The 26180-nt window shown below is 33.2% G+C and overlaps 2 protein-coding genes across 3 annotated transcripts in view; both read left to right on the forward strand.

Annotated features, from left to right (window-relative positions):
- LOC139516055 (receptor-type tyrosine-protein phosphatase mu-like) overlaps positions 1-10390 on the forward strand; it is a 56167-nt gene extending 45777 nt beyond the window's left edge. For both annotated transcript variants that reach the window (XM_071305872.1, XM_071305880.1), the window contains exons 25-30: positions 828-901; positions 1741-1866; positions 6677-6796; positions 7646-7800; positions 8623-8758; positions 9764-10390. In XM_071305872.1, coding sequence (XP_071161973.1) covers positions 828-901; positions 1741-1866; positions 6677-6796; positions 7646-7800; positions 8623-8758; positions 9764-9835 — 683 coding nt within the window. In that variant the 3' untranslated portion in view covers positions 9836-10390. The remainder of the gene's footprint in view (positions 1-827; positions 902-1740; positions 1867-6676; positions 6797-7645; positions 7801-8622; positions 8759-9763) is intronic.
- Positions 10391-23570: 13180 nt separating this feature from the next.
- Positions 23571-26180, forward strand: part of LOC139516026 (multiple epidermal growth factor-like domains protein 11) — a 271615-nt gene continuing 269005 nt past the window's right edge. The window contains exon 1 of the mRNA XM_071305834.1: positions 23571-23745. The gene's annotated coding sequence lies outside the window, so the exon portion shown is untranslated. The remainder of the gene's footprint in view (positions 23746-26180) is intronic.

The following is a 26180-nucleotide window of genomic DNA, read 5'->3' on the forward strand; positions in this document are numbered from 1 at the left end:
AGGTATGATTACCCGACAACCAACCGTACATTGCCACGGCATACCTACATAACCACTAACGTGTTATACCTTGTCACATCATACTTACATAACCACTAACGTTTTATACCTTGCCATGTCATACTTCCATAACCACTAACGTTTTATACCTTGTCATGTCATACTTCCATAACCACTAACGTTTTATACCTTGTCACATCATACTTCCATAACCACTAACGTTTTATACCTCGTCACATCATACTTACATAACCTCTAACGTTTTATACCTTGCCATGTCGTACTTCCATAACCACTAACGTTTTATACCTTGTCATGTCATACTTACATAACCACTAACGTTTTATACCTTGTCACATCATACTTACATAAACACAAACGTTTTATACCTTTCCCAAGCATATTTAAATGACAACTAACGTTGTATACCTTTCCTTGGTATATTTAAACAACAAATAACGTTTTGTACCTTACGCTGGTGTATTTAACACTTTGCCCTGGCATACTAAAAAAAACACAACTTACGTGTTATACCCTGCCCTGGCATACGCATACGTACACAACCACTTATGTTTTACAACTAACATACTATATCAAACGACAAGGACCGTTTTATACCTTGTCCTTGAATACTCACACGACAACTTATGTTTAATTCCTTGCCCTTGCATACATTCACTGCAAGTTAAGTATTATATGTTGGCCTGGCATACTAAAAACATTAGATTTCTTTTTTGTATTTTACACAAGAACAAAAATATTGTTTTATTGTGTTTGTTTTGTACCTTGTTGATGTAATACTCTATCTTCTTTGTTTTTTTTCATAGACGATGATTACAGGCCATATCTAATGTCGTATGGTAGATCTAGTAATGATTACATAAATGCTGTTAAGATACCCGTAAGTTAAACATTAAAGTATGCACATTGCTGTACATGTTAATATAACTAAACAAATATGCAGCACTTTTAAAATATATTTGGATAGATTAGGTTTCTAAATTGGTGGGAAATAGGCCTATAACCTGTTTTGGTATTTATGTTTATTTATTGATGATCTTGAAGACTTGTCATGCGTTTACCAGTTATCTAAAGAACTGTTACAGTTAGATAAAAAAAAACTGTATACAGCAAAAATGATCATCAATATAGGTTATTATAAAAGCAATGTGGAATCACCAGCCTTAGTACATTTTTTTTTATACTTTTGCCAATTATCTTGGAAACTATCCGTTCAACTCGTGTTAAAAAGAGTTATAAAACAGTGCTTATAAGCAAAGGCATAACTCAGACGAATCGACGGTCATAACGTTAGATTCACTTTAATATCAATTGTGCAGATTTCGTTTACTATACTTAGGCTTATAATAAAAGTATAAATGGCGCACCGACTGATACCGAAATAATAACGGCTGGTTCAACTTAACAGTTTTGACGTATATGAATTTTGGTATACTCAGACATATTACTGTCAAATTTACCTGATTTATATTTAATCATAATATAAAAAAAAAATGCAAAGTATTAAATACCCTGAGATCTAGGAGAACCTAGATAAACGTTTTTTCTCCTTTTCTTTATCGGTCTGACTCTGCATTACTTATAGATGCTGGATTAGGAGATAAACTTTCCGTCAAGATACTAGTTAGAAACACCATATTGTGCCTTCAACCATCATATTTGTACTGTAAGCTCTAATATGATGAACTGAAATTTCAATACGTTTTAATTTTTCTTCAGAGTTTCACAGAGGGAAGCAACATTTTTGTAACACAGTATCCATTACTAAATACTATTGGTGATTTTTGGTCCTTGGTCTATGACAATGAGAGCAGAACCATCGTTATATTAGAGGAAATAAATGAGGTAAACTATAAAGACTAAAAAATTGAAATAGAGGAAAGATGAATCTGTTGCGAGATAGATTTGTGATCATATTATGTGTTTTCCCAGAAGATTGACACGTGTAAATTCCTACTAACCAATTTTTTTAGTCGATCATTATTTTTTAGTTCGGTTGTTTTTGGTTAGGGAGAGGTTTAAAATCCCACAAAATAGTAACAATGGCATTAATGGTGTACAACTTTCAGACGATAATAGTCAATAACAAAATACTAATTTTGTCATAATATCCATTTACACTAAGCTGTCCCAACTCTTGGGCACATATAGTTGTATGAATCCTCTCAAATGACTGAACTTTAAAACTTTCTTTGTCCAAAAAAAATGACAGATTAGTTAGTTTCACTTTTCGTGGAAAGACCTTTTGTTTTTCTTCTGATTTTTTTTCTTCTGCCGTCTGAGATACTTTTTTGTCTTACAACATATCGAATGGAATTTTGGCCAATGATGTTGTACAGTAATGGGGGTTTCAAAACTCATCCTGTGTGACCGAACACTTATTAGGTCTTTCCACTTTTCATGGAAAGACCTTTTGTTTTTCTTCTGATTTATTTTTCTTCTGCTGTCTGAGATGCTTTTTTGTCCTACAACATATCGATTGGATTTTTGGCCAATGATGTTGTACAGTGATCGGGGGTTTCAAAACTCACCCTGTGTGACCGAACACTTATTCTTATAGGAGTTATCTCCCCACGTCCCCTTATTCTTGTTATCGCTATATCTCTAAAACCGTAGCAGATTTTAGCAAACTGTTTGCACCAAATTGTTCAACTACTCTTAAGAATGATTTGGTTAATTTTGACTTGAGTGATAGGAAGACATCTTATGGGATTTATTTCCCTTTGAAAATTTTAGATAGGCGATTTGTTGGATAAATTCATACGTTATAAGTCGTAGAGGCCTACAGTCTTTTGATATGAAGTCCTTGGTCCATTTGAAGGAAATTGAGGTCAAGGTCAAAGGTCAAGGTCATTTAATAAATTTTGAATTTTGCTTGTTATTGTTATTCCAAAGAAACTGTGACAGTAAATGATATGACGTGTTTGCCAAATAACTGTTTACAAAAAGGCGCAACTTCAACCTATTTAAGTCGAACAGTTTTTGTTAACCCTTATAGGAGTTTTCTCCCCTTTTTGTATTTGAAATCAGTATTCTTCCACAACCATAAAAGTGATTGACCTCGGGCCTTCCGATTTGAGATCATTGACCTATGACCTTGAAATTGAGGTCAAGGTTGACGGTCAAGGTTATGTTATACATTTTGAATTTTGATTGTTATCGTTATTGAAAAGAAACTGTTACAGTTAATGATATGATGTGTTTGCCAAATTACTGTTTACAATAAGGCGCAACTGCAACCTATTTCAGTCTAAGTGTTTTGGTTAACCCTTATAGGAGTTTTCTCCCCTTATGTATTTGAAATCATTATTTCTCCACAACCATACAAGTGATTGAACTGGGGTCTTTTGGATTTGAGATCACTGACCTATGACCTCAAAATTGAGGTCAAGGTCAAAGGTCAATTTGACATTCTAGATTTTAACTTTTGTTAAAAATTCTTTCTGATTCATTATAAAACAATTAAGTCTTCTGCATAAACCTATTAATCTTATTTTTTTATATATCAGTTTGATTTACCACATAACATCAACACGGAGTGACATTTTCTGACTTTGTTTTTTAAATTTCATTCTTATTATCGAGGTGGAAGGACCTTTAGTTGTTGTCTGAAGAATTGGTTTTTAATTCTTATAGGATACATCTCCCTGCGTCTCCTTTTTCTTGTTATCGATATATCTCTAAAATATCTAAAACCGTAAACGATTTTAGCAAACTGTTTTCACCAAATTGTTCGTCTACTCTTAAGAATGATTTGGTTAATTTTGACTTAAGTGATCGGAAGACATCTTATGGGAGTTGTTTCCCTTTCAAAATTTAAGATAGGCGATTTGTTGAAAAAATGCATACCTTATAAGTCGTAGATCCATACAGTCTTCTAATATGAAGTCCTTGGTTCATTTGAAGGAATTTGAGATCAAGGTCAAAGGTCAAGGTCACGTTATCAATTTTAAATTTAGCTTGTTATCGTTATTCCAAAGAAACTGTGACAGTAAATGATATGATGTTTTTGCCAAATAACTGTTTACAAAAAGGCGCAACTTCAACATATTTAAGTCGAAGAGTTTTGGTTAACCCTTATAGGAGTTTTCTCCCCTTTTGTATTTGGAATCAGTATTTCTCCACAGCCATACAAATGATTGACCTGGGGTCTTTTGATTTGAGATCACTGACCTATGACCTCAAAATTGAGGTCAGGTCAAAGGTCAATTTGATGTTCTAAATTTTGACCTTTGCTAAAAATTCTTCCTGGTTCATTATTAAACAATTAAGTCTGCTGCATAAACCTATCAATCTTATTTTTTTTTTATATCAGTTTGATTTATCACATTACATCACCACGGAGTGACATTTTCTAACATCGTTTTTTAAATTTCATTCTTATTATCGAGGTGGAAAGACCTTCAATTGTTCTCTGAAGAATTGGTTTTTGATTTGTTTTCTTCTTCTGCCGTCTGAGATGCTTTTTTGTCTTACAACATATCGAATGGATTTTTTGGCCAATGATGTACATTAATGGGGGTTTCAAAATTCACCCTGTGTGACCGAACACTTATTCTTATAGGAGTTATCTCCCCGCGTTCCCTTTTTGTTGTTATCGCTATATCTCTAAAACCGTAAACGATTTTAGCAAACTGTTTTCACCAAATTGTTCGTTTACTCTTGAGAATGTTTGGTTTATTTTGACTTGAGTGATCGAAAGACATCTTATGGGAGTTATTTCTCTTTGAAAATTTAAGATAGGCGATTTATTGGATAAATTCATACGTTATAAGTCGTAGAGGCCTACAGTCTCTTGATATGAAGTCCTTGGTCCATTTGAAGGAAATTGAGGTCAAGGTCAAAGGTCAAGGTCATGGTCTTAATTTTGAATTTTGCTTGTTATCGTTATTCCACAGAAACTGTGACAGTAAATGATATGATGTGTTTGCCAAATACTGTTTACAATAAGGCCAACTTCAACCTATTTCAGTTAAAGTGTTTTGGTTAACCCTTATAGGAATTTTCTCCCCTTATGTATTTCAAATCAGTATTTCTCCACAACGATAGAAGTTATTGACCTCCGGTCTTCTGTTTTGGGTTCACTGACCTATGACCTTGAAACTGAGAACAAGGTCGAAGGTCAAGGTCGTGTTATAAATTTTGAATTTTGCCTATTATCGCTTTTCAAAAGAAACTGTTACAGTTATTGATATGATTTGTTTGCCAAATTACTGTTTACAAAAAGGCGCAACTTGAATCTATATCAGTCGAAGTGTTTTGGTTAACCCTATGTATATGAAGTCAGTATTTCTCCACAACCATACAAATGATTGACCTGGGTTTCTTTTGAATTGAGATCACTGACCTATGACCTTGAAATTGAGGTCAAGGTCAAAGGTCAATTTGACGTTCTAGATTTTGACCTTTACTAAAAATTATTTTCTGTTCATAATAAAACAATAAGTCTTCTGCATATACCTATTATTCTTATTTTTTTCTATCAATTTGAAAAACCAAATTACATCAACAAGGAGTGACATTTTCAAACATCTTGTTTTTAAATTTCATTCTTATTATCGAGTTGGAAAGACCTTCAATTGTTCTCTGAAGAATTGGTGTTTAATTATAAATGAATTTCTTTATTTCAAATCATAAACATGTTTCCAACTAAACATAACTAAAGTATAAACAGCAGATAACAACAATAAGATGTTATTGCAAATGTAAAGGAATGGATTTACCTGAGATCCATATTCCATGTAGTTTTAGACATTGATCACATAATTTGATAGTAAGATCTCACTTGTAACACATAATTTATGATATAAGGCCCTAACCAATAAAACTTTGATACGAAAAATCCTTTACATAGTTCAAAAAGCTGAACAAACGAGACTAGAATATATTATTTGTGTTTTCAAAAACATACAGTTTATCATGTTTATACAATCTAATTAAAACAGTCTCTTGAAATATTATATTAACGAACAATTTGATAATCTCAATGTAATGTACCACCACGTGAATTCTCTAACAGACAAACGGTATTGTCAGAATTAAGACTTTTTCCCTAAATTCAAATGGTTAAATTCATTCTTCTATTAAATTAAAATTTATAACATCATTGAAAAGAGTTGTTAAAAACTGCAAGCATTGGACTATATTGAGAGTTTACTAGCATACATATGAACGTACAGATCAAGCAAGCATCTTGAAATAACCATACGTAATTTAACTAAAGATAACAAAAAATATATCAAGTTTTTTTAACAACAGTTTACAAAACACTTGTTAGCATCCTCCTATAAAAGATAATAAACATCGTTTACAAACATGGTTTACGTGTAATAATATGTAACACTATTTCAATATTTTTCTTGCAACATATAGAGGTAAATTTCCAAGTACTGCATATAGAAAACAGAAAAAAATTCTCTAAGGAATAAGCGTTTCGGCTTATTTTACACCAATATGGCTATCAAAAAAGTTTCATCATTTTCCATCCGACCACACAGGTAAATGCATAGATGAATAAACAGAATTTTCTATACTGTTTTTTAACCTTAATAGATTATAATTCAAACCTGAAATAACTACAAACATGGATTTTCGGTGTGTTACCTGGTCTATCATCTTTTCTTTATATACTTTTTTCTTATGTTTTGTCTATTAGGATGTACCAGTAATACCGAGTGATACTGACCACAAAATAAGCAACGATAATTTCATCATAAGCAGAAATTCGCAAAATGTATCACTACAAGACGGAGTTAAAGTTTCATTAAGACATAAGGTAGTTTCAACTTATTTGTATGATTTGTATAATTTTATATGATTGAGTGATCACCAAGTAGACTACAAAATCATGAATCGGTTGTTTGAAAAACCATGAGACAAGAAAGCCATCATGTTTAGGTGCTGTGTATTCGCCTGTCCGCACCAATTCAATTTAATTTTTTGATTTAAGATCAAGTTACAGTAAATCGGCTATGTCACCGATTTCAGTGAAATTTTGCATACATCTGTGACTCATTGGACTGAATTTAACATCGAAAAGATAATGCATTTATCTCATTTATCATTTAAAATAATACTGATTGAATTCTTACTTGATGGGTGAAAAGTAAATAGGCTATCCCGCAGATTTTGCTAGAATTTTTGATACAACCTTGGCTCTTTAAACTACTACTTAAAATCGAAAAAAATAATTCATTTCTCTCTCTTTGGATAGGAATTATTGCAGATCGATTACTCTTGATATGGGTGAACATTTGTAGGGCATATGAACATTTATTCGTGCTGCCTATTATCTAATAAATTAATAAGGTAAACAAAAGATCAGTATAGCAAAAATGATCAGCGAGAAGAGGTTTTGGCTAACAGTTATATTGTATTGAGCGATATAGGTTCATTTGAGATAAATTGTGTTCTTCCCAGTCTTGATTTTTAATAGAATATTTATAACAAAGGATTGTGTCGACTTTGATACCAGAATATTAACAATTTCATAGAGCATTCGTCCAATTTGTCAAAAGATGGGGTGTTAATAAGAACCTTTGTATATCTAGAAAAAAAAATGAAAAAAAAAAAAAAAATAAAGAATGAAAATGTGGATGTATATTGATTTGAAAATATGTTGTAGAATAAGAAAGAGGAAAGACCTATAACCGTTTTTGTTTATAACGATTGGGAAGATAATAACCCGATACCAAACTCAACAAAAACGATGGTCGATTTCCTTGAAATCGTTTCAAGGACTACACGGGCCGATCATGAATCCATAGTCGTCATTTGCAGGTTCGTAATATTTTAATAGAGAATATTATATACTAGTTACTTCTTAATAATCACAAATGGGAGCGTCAGATACCAGAGGGACAGTCAAACTCATAGATCGAAAACAAACTGACAACGCCATGGCTAAAAAAAAAGACAAACAAGCAAATAATAGTTCACAAGACACAACATATCAAAAAGAGACACCAATATGGTATACCACCAAATGTGTGTTGTTGTTTATGTGCTTTTGATCCCGGAGTACATTTTCTTAATTGAATGATACCAAAGTATGCCTTTGTTAGTTGTTTTGTGATTTTTAATTGACATTCAGTATAATTCAATTAATTCGATGAAGGGAGTAAATACGAGAACTTTTATTAATAAGTCGATGTTTTCCCGTTGCTGTGTGTGTTACATTTTAATGTTGTGTCGTTGTTCTCCTCTAATATTTAATGCGTTTCTCTCAGTTTTAGTTTGTTACCCCGATTTTGTTTTGTGTCCATAAATTTATGAGTTTTGAACAGCGGTATACTACTATTGCCTTTATTTTCTCTCTATCATCGTTATATTTGAAATACGTCACGGGTTGAAATGACTAATAACATTAACGGTACCAATTTTTCTGCACCAGATGCGCATTTCGACAATACATGTCTCTTCAGTGATGCTCGTGGCCAAAATATGTAAAATCCAAAGCTTATATAAAAGATGAAGAGCTATAATCCAAAAAGTATAGCCAAATCCGTGAAAGGAATCAGAGCTTTGCATGAGGGAGATACATTCCTGAATTTATAATAATTTTTAATATTAAACTTGAATTATGAACCGGATCTGTTTTAGGGATGGTTGTACCAGAAGTGGCATTTTTGTTACTTTAAAACTGGTTTTGGAGAAAATGGAAACAGATGACGAAGTGGACATCTTTCAAGTTTCAAGGCGAATTCAAACTCGACGGCCTCAATTTTTGTCCATCGTCGTAAGTTGCGAACACTAAAAGGATGATGAGAAGGAAATCTTCTATTATCATATAAAAAAAGAAGATGTGGTATGATTGCCAATGAGACAACTCTACGTAAGAGAAAAATTACACAGAAATTAACAACTAAAGATCACCATACGGCCTTCAACAATTAGCAGAGCTCATGAATTTATGAGCAAAAGTAAACAAATGTAGGTAATATAACCAATAGATATAGGAAGATGTGGCGTGAGTGCAAATGAGACAACTCTCCATCCAAATAACAATTTATAACAGAAAACCATTATAGGTCAATTTACGGCCTTCACCACGGAGCCTTGGCTCACACCAAACAAAAAGCTATAAAGGGCCCCAAAATTACTAGTGTAAAACCATTCAAACGGGAAAACCAACTGTCGTATCTATATAAAAAACGGAGTATAGTGTGAAGTCAATTTTTGCTGAACTAGTATTTATATTTTTGTTTAGCGGCCAGCTGAAACTCGCCTATTGGTATGGGATTTGAACGCTGTTAAGGCATTTGACTGTTTTCAGCTCTTTGGTCGATTGGTTGTCTCTTTGACACATTCCCTGTATCCATTCTCAATTTTAATCAATATGGGACATTTTTCTAATCATATATTGTAAATATGAAAGAACATTTAAAACTTCACTACATACTCAATAACTAGAATCTTAAACTGAGACATACAAGTAAAGAAGGTCTCGCATAGTAAGATTTGAAAATACAAAAATATTTGTCAAAATACAATTAAACTAAACATAAATGCTAATCTATCACAATGTCAATTTTCCGACGGATATTGTAATATTTCCCGGAATGAATAAATTCTATTCTTTTTCCTACCTCCCTTCAGGTTTGAAATTTTCTATTTAGCGTCATTTGATAAGTGATAAGTAATTTACCTTAGAGATGGTTATTTTATATAGAGAAAGACAAATCAAAGCCACCTCCATAAAATTATTACATCAGTGATCTTCTAAGCCTTATGTTTTTTTTAGGAGCAATATGAGTTTTGTTATTCTGCTGTGAAGGAACTACTGAGCAGGGAATCAGTGTATGCCAATGCATGAACCTTGTTATTACTCTGCAGATAATAATATTGTTGATCGATGATAGTGGTATTTTCTTGTGACAGATTTGCTATTACTTGCACATTTTTAATAAACTTTTTCTGTTTTTATTAGTTAACTTTTTTTTTTATCATTCTTACATTCTTACATTTGATTTTTGATTTAAAGTTTTGTTTTATTATTCTGTTATTGTCCTTACATTGTGAATTCGTACTTCAGTTAAAAAACTATTTAAAAATCAACAATCTATGTATCCATATTTATATATTATGAAACAGATTTTACATTGTAATGTTTCAAGATTATTTTTTATTCATTAGTATGTATTGTGTTTCATTTTTATATTTTGCAAACATGCTTTCTAACCTCTCGCCCTAAAAGTGAGTAAATAGCTGGCATCAAGAATCTTCCTCAAACAAAAAAAAATGATAAGGTTTCCACCTAAACTCTCGACATAAATGTGTATGATATATTTGTTACAGCATAATTATACAAAAATAAGAAGATGTGGTATGTCCGAAAACTAACGACCAATAAATCAAAACATAAGTTATATGTCTTCATTTTAGTTTTACATTTTAGTTATATCACACCCTACGTAGAAGCGACAGGGTATATTGTGTTTGTTCAATCTGCGTCAATGTGTCAGGCAGTCATTATGAAAATAGGGAAATATGATATGATTGTCAACGAAACGCTATCCTATATATAAAGCTAAAAAAAAATGTGTGTAAGCATATAGGCAACTATAGAAAAGAGTACTGCCTTCAACATTGATAGAAATCTATACCGTATAGTTGCGATAAAAGGCCCCGACATGAAACAACTCAATTAAGCATATACAAAAATAGAAAGATGCGGTATGTCCAAAAACTAACAATCAATAAATCAAATCCTTCAATTCAGTTTGATATTTTAGGTATATCACACCTTACGTAGAAGAGGCAGGGGTATATAGTGTTTGACTGATCCGTCGTCAGTCAGTCAATATGAAAATAAGGACATGTGGTATGATTGTCAATGAGACACTATCAATTAGAGATCAAATGAAGTGAGTGTATGCATATAGACTACAAGTCTAGGCACGTCATTCATCATTGAGAAACATCCATACCGTATAGTCAGCTTATAACGGCCCCGACATAAACAATGTGAAATAATGTAAGTAAGAAATCTAACGGTAATATGAAACAAAACCCTTTACGTAAAAAATTAATTTGACCGACATGATTTAACGACAACCACTGAGCTACAGACTCCTGCCTTCGGATAGACACATTAAGAATGTAGGGAGCCCAAACACGTTTGGGAGGACACACCCTTCCTGACATGGAACAGTGTCGTAACAGCAAAAGATAAGACAAGCTGTTAAAATATTGGTAGAAGATACACAAATCATTAACATCAAAATAATAGACATAAAGAAACGACGCAAGAATACTCGGAGTTAATCTAAACTAGTACAAAGCCAGTTACAACTAATAAATAAAGAATATTCTCTGAGACTACAATCAGTTCAGTAAATCGATCAGTACTTTTATTACTGTATATTACCTCAAATACTTAATATATGATTGCAACCTTACTTGAATTTATGGTAACACATAATGAGTTGAAGGTCCCTTTAGAATTCGAGTTTACCAAGTCGAAAGTCAAGATCACAGTTATTACAGCGTGAGGTTTCGCAAACCGTAAAAGCAGGTTCAACTCACTATTTTTTCTTAAAATGTCCTTTACCAAGTCAAGCAAAATGCCAGTTGTTTTCTTATAGTTCGTTTCTGAGTGTTTTGCATTTTAGTGTTCCGTTGTGTCGTTGTTCTCCTCTCATTTTTGATGTGTTTCCCTTAGTTTTAGTTTGTAACTCGGATTTGGTTTATTTGTCAATCGACTTATTATTTGCGAACAGTGGTATACTACTGTTGCCTTTATTTATTACAAAAACTTAAATTATTGCAGAAAAATTTTGTTTCCGGATGCTATATCAAATACATATGGTATTGTAACTTTACAGTTTACTTGGATATATGGTTACATATAATGAGAGGTAGACCCTTTTGATGGTGAGGTTTATACCTCAAATCTCATTGTCAAAGATTCGTAAATATATAAGGATTTGTCTGTGAAAGTTTTCTCCGCCTGCTGACTCAAATACTGCAAATGGACTTGGACTTAAAACCTTAACTAAATATGTGATTACAAATAAAAAAACAAATTTTTTTTTGGCAGAACAATGATTTCTGAATGCTTGATCGAATGTTTTAAATGATGTAATGCCTAATTTGCATATATGGTCACATATAATAAGAGGAAGATGGCTATAGCCTTTGGTCCTAATGTGAAAGGTACACAGAATTAAGCACATTTGTTTTTAATTGTAAATGGATCTATATGCAAGTATATCACTTTTTTTAAATAGATTAGACACCGTTGGTTTTCCTGTTTGAATAGTTTTACACTTTAATAGTCATTTTTTTTAGACCTTTATAGCTTGCTGTTCGGTGTGAGCCATGGCTCCGTGTTGAAGACCGTACTTTGACCTATAATGGTTTACATTTACAAATTGCGACTTGGATGGAGAGTTGTCTCATATTACATCATCTTATATCTATTTTACAACGTTAACCAGACGTTTCTAAGACTGTTTTCTTTTTTAATAAATCATTTGCCGGGCGTTGTGTAGTAATTGATACTTCCGTCTGGGAGAGCAAGACTTATTTCAGTACTAGTTGTTATTAGCCTTGTGCAAACTTCGAGTAATTGCAAATACTCTAATGTCGGTGTTTTGTGTCTATCGTCTGAATGTTAGTTTGTCTCGTACCGATCTTTTTGAGTTAATCTAATTATACCCCCGCTTTAAAAAAGGGGGGGTATACTGTTTTACCTCTGTCTGTCAGTCCGTCCGTCCATCAGTCCGTCCGTCAGTCAGTCCGTCCCATGAAACTTTCGTCACATTTTTCTCAGGAACTACACATCCACCCTTTCTGTAATTTGGTATCAACATTTATATATGTCAGCCACACCGTGTGATGCGTTTTCAGATTCATCACTTGACAACTTCCTGTTTACCGAACACTTGTCTGATTTTACACATGATAGCCAAGTTGAAAATTTTCGTCACATTTTTCTCAGGAACTACAATACAAGGATTTCTGAAATTTGGTTTCAGGATTTATATAAGTCAGCTATACCGTGTGATGCGTTTTCAGATTCATCACTCGACTACTTCCTGTATATATGAATATAGTTGCCTGGTAAGAGCTGAAAGATAGGCATGATTATCGACAGATAAAAATGAATAAAAGTGCCCTCTCTTCCCTTCCCCATCCTTCATCTATGAATTTAAACTGACCACCACGGAATAGCCCAATAGAGTGGGAAGTAGCGTTAAACACCAATCAATCAAAAATCCCTTCCCTAGAATATCAAATAATTGTCCCTTAACTATTATTGTCTAACGGTGTAGTTCTTATATTTATTCAGCTTATCGTCCTACATGGATGTCCTACTAAGGCTGTCATACCATAAAAACTTTGATAACACAGCTCACATTCTAATATATCTGCATTCATAAATTCATTAATATCATTTAGACTAAACGACGCCATATGTTTGGTATGTACCTCTGCCGTATAAACAATCTTTCAAAAAAGAAGAGATGGAAGAGAGCCAGAAGATCTCCCCAATGACAATAAACAGAAATGGACCTCTTCTGGCTCACTACCGAAGAACAAAAAAAAAAAAAATAGCGCGCCATTAATATGTTTTAAAAAGCCTTGCCCATATCCTTTTTCCAAAAAAATAAATAAATGGCATTGTTAAATATATATACATATATATAATCAGCATTAAAATGCTATTATATTTTTACAAGACCTACTTTATTACATGATCTGGGACTAATGACATCTATCTATAAGTCCAAGCATACAGTAAATTATTATAATATGAATATGTTTCTTGTTTAAATCACCACATACGATGCTATAAAATTGAGAATAGAAATGGGGAATGTGTCAGAGAGAAAACAACCCGACCATAGCGCAGACAACAGCCGAACGTCACCAATGCGTCTTCAATGCAGCGAGAAACTCCCGCACCCGGAGTCGTCCTTCAGCTGGACCCTAAACAAATATGTATACTAGTTCAGTGATAATGGACGTCATACTAAACTCCGAATTATACACGAGAAACTGGAATTAAAAATGATACAAGATTAACAAAGGCCAGTGGCTCCTGACTTGGGACAGGCGCAAAAATGCGGCGGGGTTAAACATGTTTTTTGAGTCTGTCGAGAGTCACCATTTTTCAGGACAAGAATTAGGTTTACAAAGAGAGAATAATGTGCAAAAAATAGATAAAAGTCCTGAAGAAAAATATGTTTTGAAAAATACCCGGCATACTTATTCATATAGAAGTTATTGAACTACTGTGGAGCTTGAACAACAATTCTATTTAAGCGATTCGGAGATGGGAACAGTAAAAAAGCACAGCAACGAATCTTAAATGTAAAATCACAGCTCAGGTATCCTCTTGTGGGTCTCTAGTTCTGCTGTCGTAATTAGGTGATTTTTTTTCTACATGTAGCAAAAAAGGAGGGGCTTAGTACAAATAATTATAAAGTCCTGGAAGGCTTTTTATTCTTTTTTATGTTTACCTTCCTGCAATGTTTCTTAGAATCACGGAAAGATAAAAAAATATATATAAAGCATCAGAGGACGTCATGATTACATGTATCTGGACTTAGAGAGAGGAAAGGGGGGGGGGGGGGGTTAGCTATGTATATTTTTTTTTTCATTTCAATGTGTAGACTGTAGGGGAGTTTCTTCATTGGAGGCGTTTTTGCCATGTGCACGCAGGTATTTGTTTCTGTCATGGACAGGTTGTGTGTCAAATAATTATTACTACATATCATTCGCATTTTTTGCTCGAACTGGCCATTATTGGCATTAACAACCAGTGCACGAACTCGCACTAACGCCAAATTTAATAAGGGGCGATAACCCGACGCGTTTTTTTTTAATTCTTGGTCACGTTAAAGAATTTCCCATAATGCAATTACTGCATATAAAAAAAATACTATACCAATTAAATGATAGATATTGCATTCAAATGAAAAGTTATACCAATTGAATAAAAAATATTGCATTTGAATGACAAACTATACCATTTGAATAAAAAATATTGTATTTAAATGAAAAAATATTGTATTTAAATGAAAAAATATACTTTTTAAATGAAAAATTATACCATTTGAATAAAAAGTATATGATCGTCACTGATGAGTCTTATGTAGACGAAACGCGCGTCTGGCGTACTAAATTATAATCCTGATACCTTTGATAACTATTTACACCACTGGGTCGATGCCACTGCTGGTGGACATTTCGTCCCCGAGGGTATCACCAGCCCAGTAGTCAACATTTCGGTGTTGACATGAATATCAATAATGTGGTCATTTTTATAAATTTCCTGTTTACAAAACTTAATTTTTTTCGAAAAACTAGGGATTTTCTTATCCCAGGCAAAGATTACCTTAGCCGTATTTGGTACAACTTTTTAGAATTTTGGGTCCTCAATGCTCTTCAACTTTGTACTTGTTTGGCTTTATAAATATTTTGATATGAGCGTCACTGATGAGTCTTATGTAGATGAAACGCGTGTCTGGCGTTCTAAATTATAATCCTGGTACCTTTGATAACTATTTACACCACTGGGTCGATGCCACTGCTGATGGACGTTTCGTCCCCGAGGGTATCACCAGCCCAGTAGTCAACAATTCGGTGTTGACATGAATATCAATAATGTGGTCATTTTTATAAATTTCCTGTTTACAAAACTTTAATTTTTTCGAAAAACTAAGGATTTTCTTATCCCAGGCATAGATTACCTTGGCCGTATTTGGCACAACTTTTTAGAATTTGGGTCCTCAATGCTCTTCAACTTTGTACTTGTTTGGCTTTATAAATATTTTGATATGAGCGTCACTGATGAGTCTTATGTAGACGAAACGCGCGTCTGGCGTACTAAATTATAATCCTGGTACCTTTGATAACTATTTACACCACTGGGTCGATGCCACTGCTGGTGGACGTTTCGTCCCCGAGGGTATCACCAGCCCAGTAGTCAACATTTCGGTGTTTACATGAATATCAATAATGTGGTCATTTTTATAAATTTCCTGTTTACAAAACTTAAATTTTTTCGAAAAACTAAGGATTTTCTTATCCCAGGCATAGATTACCTTAGCCGTATTTGGCACAACTGTTTAGAATTTTGGGTCCTCAATGCTCTTCAACTTTGTACTTGTTTGGCTTTATAAACATTTTGATATGAGCGTCACTGATGAGTCTTATGTAGACGAAACGCGCGTCTGGCGTACTAAATTATAATCCTGGTACTTTTGATAACTATTTACACCACTGGGTCGATGCCACTGCTGGTGGACGTTTCGTCCCCGAGGGTATCACCAGCCCAGTAGTCAACATTTCGGTGTTGACATGAATATCAATAATGTGGTCATTTTTATAAATTTCCTGTTTACAAAAGTTTATTTTTTTCGAAAAACTAAGGATTTTCTTATCCCAGGCATAGATTACCTTAGCCGTATTTGGCACAACTTTTTAGAATTTTTGGTCCTCAATGCTCTTCAACTTTGTACTTGTTTGGCTTTATAAATATTTTGATATGAGCGTCACTGATGAGTCTTATGTAGACGAAACGCGCGTCTGGCGTACTAAATTATAATCCTGGTACCTTTGATAACTATTTACATCACTGGGTCGATGCCACTGCTGATGGACGTTTCGTTCCCGAGGGTATCACCAGCCCAGTAGTCAACAATTCGGTGTTGACATGAATATCAATAATGTGGTCATTTTTATAAATTTCCTGTTTACAAAACTTAAATTTTTTCGAAAAACTAAGGATTTTCTTATCCCAGGCATAGATTACCTTAGCCGTATTTGGCACAACTTTTTAGAATTTTGGGTCCTCAATGCTCTTCAACTTTGTACTTGTTTGCCTTATAAATATTTTGATATGAGCGTCACTGATGAGTCTTATGTAGACGAAACGCGCGTCTGGCGTTCTAAATTATAATCCTGGTACCTTTGATAACTATTTACACCACTGGGTCGATGCCACTGCTGATGGACGTTTCGTCCCCGAGGGTATCACCAGCCCAGTAGTCAACATTTCGGTGTTGAAATGAATACCAATAATGTGGTCATTTTTATAAATTTCCTGTTTACAAAACTTTATTTTTTTCGAAAATCAAGGATTTTCTTATCCCAGGCATAGATTACCTTAGCCGTATTTGGCACAACTTTTTAGAATTTTGGGCCCTCAATGCTCTTCAACTTTGTACTTGTTTGCCTTATAAATATTTTGATATGAGCGTCACTGATGAGTCTTATGTAGACGAAACGCGCGTATGGCGTACTAAATTATAATCCTGGTACCTTTGATAACTATTTACACCACTGGGTCGATGCCACTGCTGGTGGACGTTTCGTCCCCGAGGGTATCACCAGCCCAGTAGTCAACATTTCGGTGTTGACACGAATATTAATAATGTGGTCATTTTTATAAATTTCCTGTTTACAAAACTTTAATTTTTTCGAAAAACTAAGTATTTTTTTATCCCAGGCATAGATTACCTTAGCCTTAAACCATTGTGGTGACGTCAGCCTATTCATTTATCGTGGATTCTTTTTCTAGAATCAACGCTCCCTAAATCCGTCGCTGAAATGGACTCACCAGATTATATTCTATGTGTGTGCCTAATATCATTAAGTTTGAATTAACTAATTTCCTGATTTCTGTTCACTAATGGAATTATTTTTAAAAACTTACTATTAATTTTTATAATTTCTATATGCCTTCACTCGGAATCGAACCCGTCTAAAGATTTTGTAACTTGTTACTGACATTAACATATCGACGAAACCTCTAGGCTACCAATCGGTTACGATTTAAAAGTCTATTTTATATATATGAATGAAAATATGATATACATCGGTACAACGGACACACATGGCTTGTACCTTTATATATACATAATAAGTAATCGTATAGTATGAGTTGGTAGGCACGAGGTTTCGTAGTTAAGATAAACGAGTTAAAGCTAAGGACTTGTCTGTTTAAGTTTGAATCCCTGAATTTTCCAATAGTCTGGATTTCCAGTTTTTGTTCTTGTTTTGAATGTTATTGTGGATATTTTGGGTGAAAAAGCGATTTTGGTCGTTTATTATCGGATAATAGTTGGCTATTCCATATGTTTCCAACAAAACAAAAACACATTGCATAATATTGGTCCATTTTTGTTTTATAAATTATTAGTATATGATTTCATCTGTTTTACTACATAATTTTACAAATTTTTATTCGCAAATTCCTATACTAGAAAATCGTGATATGTCTTGAATTAGGCTTATTGCTAGAAATTTCGGAAACATACTTATTATATGCACTATATATAATGTCTTTTGTCGGGTTGTTGTCCCTTTGACACATTCTCCATTTCCATTAAGATCAATTCAAATAGAAATAAGTTCGAATATATCTTATTTTGTAAAAACAGAAAACATTCGGATGCCTGATGATATGAAGATCTTTAACACGGCCGACACTCGGCTAACCGAGAGATTGGTCGGTTAATCTTTATTGAGTATGCGGCTATATCGGCGGTTGGTCTGTTAATCGGGTTGGCTAAAGTCTGTTAATCAGGTGTTATCGAGAAAATCATTGAAAACTCAGCATGTTTCATTGTATAACCTTTTAAATATATGTTTATCATAAAAAATATTTATGTCTAACAAAACTATTCAATGTACTGAATCCAGTGGTGTAGTTATTATTTTTCTAGCTTCTATGTACGATCTAAAAAATGAAAAGGCAAGTTACTCATCAATAAATTTATACACATTTTACACACACAAAATGTACACAAAATGACACTTGTGTTGAATTTACTTGCATGCAATATTTTGAACATCGAAAAAAAAAAAAACAGGCATTATGTGTGTTAACCAAATTGATATCATTGTGTGAAAAATCTACACGAAAATCCGTATTTTGGTGATATAAATCAATCTTTTTTTAAAACCTGGTCTGTTAATGGGTCGGATGTATAAAACCCGGTCTGTTAATTGGTCTGCTAAGAGTTATGAATGACAATAAAAGTATAATTTAATTACTATATAGTGTGTTAATTTGGTAGGCTCAAGACGAGCGGCTAAAATATACGGAAACAACACTTGAGCAATGGAACATAAAATATATACGGAAACAAAACATGAGTAATGGAATATAAAATATACGGAAACAAAACACATGAACGATTATCAATTTAGGCAATGGATATTGAAAATTGATAAAAGTGGTTTCAAAAAGTGTTAAATTAAAGTAAAATTAATTTTATCCGAGAATGGTCGCATATATTCTGTGGATTCTGTTTTATTGTCATGAATGACACCAATTTGTCATCTACATTGGTAACCAGTATATAAATCAGAGATTAACGTCGTAATGTAACTAAACATCAGTAAGTAAAAATATATTGGGATGCCTAAATATAAAGAATAGAGAAAGACTAATGAGTAAGATAAATAAAATGTATAGAAAAGTAGCATAACAATTTAAAGAATACAGAAATAATCAACACCCTCATGGTATACACGAGAATCTGGATGGAGATACAGAATATAAATAAAAGATAAGGACAGTAGAGAGTGATGCATTGCTAAAAAAGAGAGAAAAAAACATTAATTGTTTAAGAATAAAGACATGAAACCACCCTGGGTGTTGAAACAGTAACGGATTGCGATGTACTCATATTGGTAACAAATACTTGAAGTTTACATGTGGACAACTGCAGTCCTCCATTGCACATATGTAGAAAAGGAACTAAACGGAATAATATGAATTTAAACTTAATACAACCAAATGTAGCTGCATTCGCTCCTTTCCATTTACTTCTTTAGAATGATTTATAAACAACAGATGATTAAGTAATAGAAGACAAGAACCAATTGGATGATGCTGACGAATTATATAGGGTTAAACGTCCAGTGACAAATATCATGTGCATATGACAACGACAACACTTTATATGTACCCTGTGTTGTATTAGAAAGACACGTTCAGTCGGATTTGAGAACATGCTACTTTTTGCAGACACAAAAATTAAGGCTGATTGAAATCGTTAATAATAAATTCATGCATATTCCAGCGGCCAACCCAGATCACGCTATATTGAAGTGACACACTCTTCAATAAAATGCAAAGAAAGTCAAAATAAAAATGCGTTTACTGGAAGGATAGTGCTGTACCGTGTTATCATTTTTTTTACTCAAGAATCTCTCATTCTTAACTTTTTCAATGGGAAAATATAAAGGTAGCAAAACTATTTTCGTGGCTAAATAACTCTTAACTGACACAATTTCAATTGTCCAACCCATTAACAGACTTTATAACCCATAATTTTCACTAAAACGTGGTATTACTCACGTTATATTACAATTATGAAATATTTACTAATGTCAATTTATATGCAAGAACCAAAGTAGTATTTTGTGTCTTTTAAATGATATCTAAAATTGTTTGTTTCGCCTTTTATTAAAAAAATTGCTATGCGTGTAGTCATAAATACTACATACTTGCGTTACGCCTTTTACTTTTACTGAAAACTGCGCAGACTATGAAATGTTTTTAAAGGTGGAAAATGTTCTATGGTAGATATCATTTTGTCAGACACTTTTCTTTTTTTGATTTGATTCTTATAATATGCCAAAAATCTGTATATTTGATAGAGTTTAACATTAAATTGTGCGTTTTACTCTTAACAGACGTATAGCCAACCCGATTAACAGACCAATCTCCCATATAGCCGCATACTCAATATAGATTAACCGACCAATCTCTCGGTTAGCCGAGTGTCGGCCGTGTTTAAGGGCAGACGTGTTGTGTTATAATATATTTGTATTTTTTTAACCATTTAATTGTGATATCTTATTTATTTTAATGGATCATTTGACACAATATCATGGTTAATTAAACTCACTTACAAAACCTTCTAATTAAGAATAGGCGTTAATTTTCAAAAGACATTATCACGATAGTTTAAGTGATAGATACAATGGATAAGCGTTGATTCATGAAAAACAAACCATTCGACCTGCGGGCTCATGGTTTCTTTTTCAAGAATCACTATATATAATGTCTTTTGTCGGGTTGTTGTCCCTTTGACACATTCTCCATTTCCATTAAGATCAATTCAAATAGAAATAAGTTCGAATATATCTTATTTTGTAAAAACAGATAACATTCGGATGCCTGATGATATGAAGATCTTTAACACGGCCGACACTCGGCTAACCGAGAGATTGGTCGGTTAATCTTTATTGAGTATGCGGCTATATCGGCGGTTGGTCTGTTAATCGGGTTGGCTAAAGTCTGTTAATCAGGTGTTATCGAGAAAATCATTGAAAACTCAGCATGTTTCATTGTATAACCTTTTAAATATATGTTTATCATAAAAAATATTTATGTCTAACAAAACTATTCAATGTACTGAATCCAGTGGTGTAGTTATTATTTTTCTAGCTTCTATGTACGATCTAAAAAATGAAAAGGCAAGTTACTCATCAATAAATTTATATATATTTATATTAATATACTCAATATAGATTAACCGACCAATCTCTCGGTTAGCCGAGTGTCGGCCGTGTTTAAGGGCAGACGTGTTGTGTTATAATATATTTGTATTTTTTTAACCATTTAATTGTGATATCTTATTTATTTTAATGGATCATTTGACACAATATCATGGTTAATTAAACTCACTTAAAAAACCTTCTAATTAAGAATAGGCGTTAATTTTCAAAAGACATTATCACAATAGTTTAAGTGATAGATACAATGGATAAGCGTTGATTCATGAAAAACAAACCATTCGACCTGCGGGCTCATGGTTTCTTTTTCAAGAATCAACGCTTATCCATTGTATCTTTATCACGTATTTGGCACAACTTTTTAGAATTTTGGGTCCTCAATGCTCTTCAACTTTGTACTTGTTTGGCTTTATAAATATTTGGATATGAGCGTCACTGATGAGTCTTATGTAGACGAAACGCGCGTCTGGCGTACTAAATTAAAATCCTGGTACCTTTGATAACTATTGCATTTGAATGAAAAAATATACCATTTAAATTAAAAATTATATCATTTGAATAAAAAATATTGCATCTAAATGAAAAATTATACCATTGAAATAAAAAAATATTGTATTTAAATGAAGAAATATACCAATTAAATATAAAATGTTGCATTTAAATGAAAAATATCGAATTTTTGCAACCAAAACCATGCCATAGTCATCATGGGTTAAATTTTGGTTCTTTGCTGCGGTCACTCGCAAAAAAGATTCACATTGTGTGCTATTTCTAGTCGTTTTTTAGGTTTAATTCACCATTTTCTACAATGGAAAATGCCTGTTCTAAATGAGGAATATGACAATTGTTATCCTAAAGTTTGATGTGTTTGATCAAGCTTTTGATTTTGTCTTTTGGTTACAAACTTTTCGTTTAGAATTTCCTGGGGTTCGCTTATTTTACTTGTTTTACTTTTCCCTGTACAGTTTCGCGTTTTATAAGGTTTCCTCACTCGTTTTGATAGGCTGATTACTTCTCTTCATACATTTTGAAGTTACTTATCACTTCTGCTCATCTTAGTCATAGTCTTAGAAAATGAAATTTCTTTCTTAATTTATACATCTACTTATGTCAAAATGCATATCCGCGGTTAACAATATTTTATCGGGATAACAAACTGCTCTATCACCGTCTTAACTATGTGTGATGTATATAAGATAATAAAATGTCATATCGCCTTTTCGGAAATCGATATTGGATATTTAAATTTACCGAAACTGCAACGTATTAACATATAAAGTAATGGATATTAAACATCAACAAACACCCACTCACGTGCTCTTATAACGCATTTACAATGGGATTTTTTTCATTTTCAAAATCTAGCTTTCTTTCAAACATTACATTTAATCATGCAACTTTTTGTAAATATACACTCGTTAAGTAGAGTCACTTGATATTTAACTATAAAAATTATAAAATATACTTATGTGCTTCTTGACCTTGTGTAAAACACTATAGTATGTGACATAGAAGTGCTTAATTAATTAACAAACATTAAAATCAGAACGATATATATAGGGATACAAAATGGGATAGCATCAAAGCAATCTAATAGAGACAAAAGAAACGTAGATGTTAGCAACTAAAGGTCATCGCATGGCCTTGAACGATGGTCATTACCAATACCACATATTAAGCCATTAAAGACTCCCAAAATGACAACAAACCTGTTTATAGTTTCTTTGATTTTTTTTGTTGATGGAGGGGGATTTACAACAATTCTATGTAATCGAAGATATTTTTTTTTTTAAATATAAGAGCAACCTGGTAATATGTAATCGTGTCTTGAAGTTTGATCCACGTTAATTCAATATCAAATCAAAAGAATTAATAAAGTTAAAAACAAAAAAATGTCGATTAAAACAGGTAGAAGGAAGTAGAGAAAGATAGAAGTTTTAAGATTTTATCATTTCCATGTAATATGATTTAAGTGGATATTTTAAACAGTGCTTATATATAGTATCATTTTCCTGTCCGTACAGTTGATGTTAACATTATAGCATTGGGAAAAAGACCCTCTCTACAGTATTAACGTTGTTCCTCGATTCAAATGTAGACAATTTGTCAAACCGCTTACAACATCTGCAAAAACTACTACGTTAAAGTATTTGAAGTTTTGTTAAGATTCGGATCGTAGAGTGATGAACGACTTGTGAAGGTTTAAAGAATCATCAATTGGTAAACAGTACTTGAAACGTAAGTTCTGTTAAACTATTTTTACGATTTATCCAGGTTGTAGCAGAGTATATGATGTATTATGGAGGGAGAGTTTTATTATGCGCATCTGGTGCAAGAAAATTGGTACCGTTAATTTTATTACTACCACTGGGTCGATGCCTCTGCTGGTGGACTATTAGTCCCCGAGGGTATCACCATCCCAGTAGCCAGTACTTCGGTACTGGCATGAAAATACGGATTTTTTTGTGTTATTAAAATTTGCTGTTACAAAATATAAGAAATTATTATAAATTAAGGAATGTATCTCCCTCATGCAAAGCTCTGATTCCTTTACGGACTCGGCTTTACTTTTTGGATCTTTTGGATAATAGCTCTTCATCTTTTATTTAAGCTTTGGATTTCAAATATTTTAGCCACGAGCATCACCGAAGAGACATGTATTGTCGAAATGCGCATCTGGTGCAAGAAAATTGGTACCGTTAATTTTATTACTACCACTGGGTCGATGTCTCTGCTGGTGGACTATTAGTCCCCGAAGGTATCACCATCCCAGTAGCCAGTACTTCGGTACTGACATGAAAATACGGATTTTTTTGTGTTATTAAAATTTGCTGTTACAAAATATAAGAAATCATTATAAATTAAGGAATGTATCTATCTCATGCAAAGCTCTGATTCCTTTTACGGATTCGGCTTTACTTTTTGGATCTTTTGGATAATAGCTCTTCATCTTTTATTTAAGCTTTGGATTTCAAATATTTTGGCCACGAGCATCACTGAAGAGACATGTATTGTCGAAATGCGCATCTGGTGCAAGAAAATTGGTACCGTTAATTTTATTACTACCACTGGGTCGATGCCTCTGCTGGTGGACTATTAGTCCCCGAGGGTATCACCATCCCAGTAGCCAGTACTTCGGTATTGGCATAAAAATATGGATTTTTTTGTGTTATTAAAATTTGCTGTTACAAAATATAAGAAATTATTATAAATTAAGGAATGTATCTCCCTCATGCAAAGCTCTGATTCCTTTTACGGATTCGGCTTTACTTTTTGGATCTTTTGGATAATAGCTCTTCATCTTTTATTTAAGCTTTGGATTTCAAATATTTTGGCAACGAGCACCACTGAATAGACATGTATTGTCGAAATGCGCATCTTGTGCAAGAAAATTGGTACCGTTAATTTTATTACTACCACTGGGTCGATGCCTCTGCTGGTGGACTATAAGTCCCCGAGGGTATCACCATCCCAGTAGCCAGTATTTCGGTACTGGCATGAAAATACGGATTTTTTTGTGTTATTAAAATTTGCTGTTACAAGATATCAGAAATTATTATAAATTAAGGAATGTATCTCCCTCATGCAAAGCTCTGATTCCTTTTACGGATTCGGCTTTACTTTTTGGATCTTTTGGATAATAGCTCTTCATCTTTTATTTAAGCTTTGGATTTCAAATATTTTGGCCACGAGCATTACTGAAGAGACATGTATTGTCGAAATGCGCATCTGGTGCAAGAAAATTGGTACCGTTAATTTTATTACTACCACTGGGTCGATGCCTCTGCTGGTGGACTAGTAGTCCCCGATGGTATCACCATTCCAGTAGCCAATATTTCGGTACTGGCATGAAAATACGGATTTTTTTGTGTTATTAAAATTTGCTGTTACAAGATATAAGAAATTATTATAAATTAAGGAATATATCTCCCTCATGCAAAGCTCTGATTCCTTTTACGGATTCGGCTTTACTTTTTGGATCTTTTGAATAATAGCTCTTCATCTTTTATTTAAGCTTTGGATTTCAAATATTTTGGCCACGAGCATCACTGAAGAGACATGTATTGTCGAAATGCGCATCTGGTGCAAGAAAATTGGTACCGTTAATTTTATTACTACCACTGGGTCGATGCCTCTGCTGGTGGACTATTAGTCCCCGAGGGTATCACCATCCCAGTAGCCAGTACTTCGGTTCTGGCATAAAAATATGGATTTTTTTTGTGATATTAAAATTTGCTGTTACAAAATATAAGAAATTATTATAAATTAAGGAATGTATCCCCCTAATGCAAAGCTCTGATTCCTTTTACGGATTCGGCTTTACTTTTTGGATCTTTTGGATAATAGCTCTTCATCTTTTATTTAAGCTTTGGATTTCAAATATTTTGGCCACGAGCATCACTGAAGAGACATGTATTTTCGAAATGCGCATCTGGTGCAAGAAAATTGGTACCGTTAATTTTATTACTACCACTGGGTCGATGCCTCTGCTGGTGGACTATAAGTCCCCGAGGGTATCACCATCCCAGTAGCCAGTATTTCGGTACTGGCATGAAAATACGGATTTTTTTTGTGTTTTTAAAATTTGCTGTAACAAGATATAAGAAATTATTATAAATTAAGGAATGTATCTCCCTCATGCAAAGCTCTGATTCCTTTTACGGATTCGGCTT

Source organism: Mytilus edulis, chromosome 1 (assembly GCF_963676685.1).
Source record: "Mytilus edulis chromosome 1, xbMytEdul2.2, whole genome shotgun sequence".
Lineage (NCBI taxonomy): Eukaryota > Metazoa > Mollusca > Bivalvia > Mytilida > Mytilidae > Mytilus > Mytilus edulis.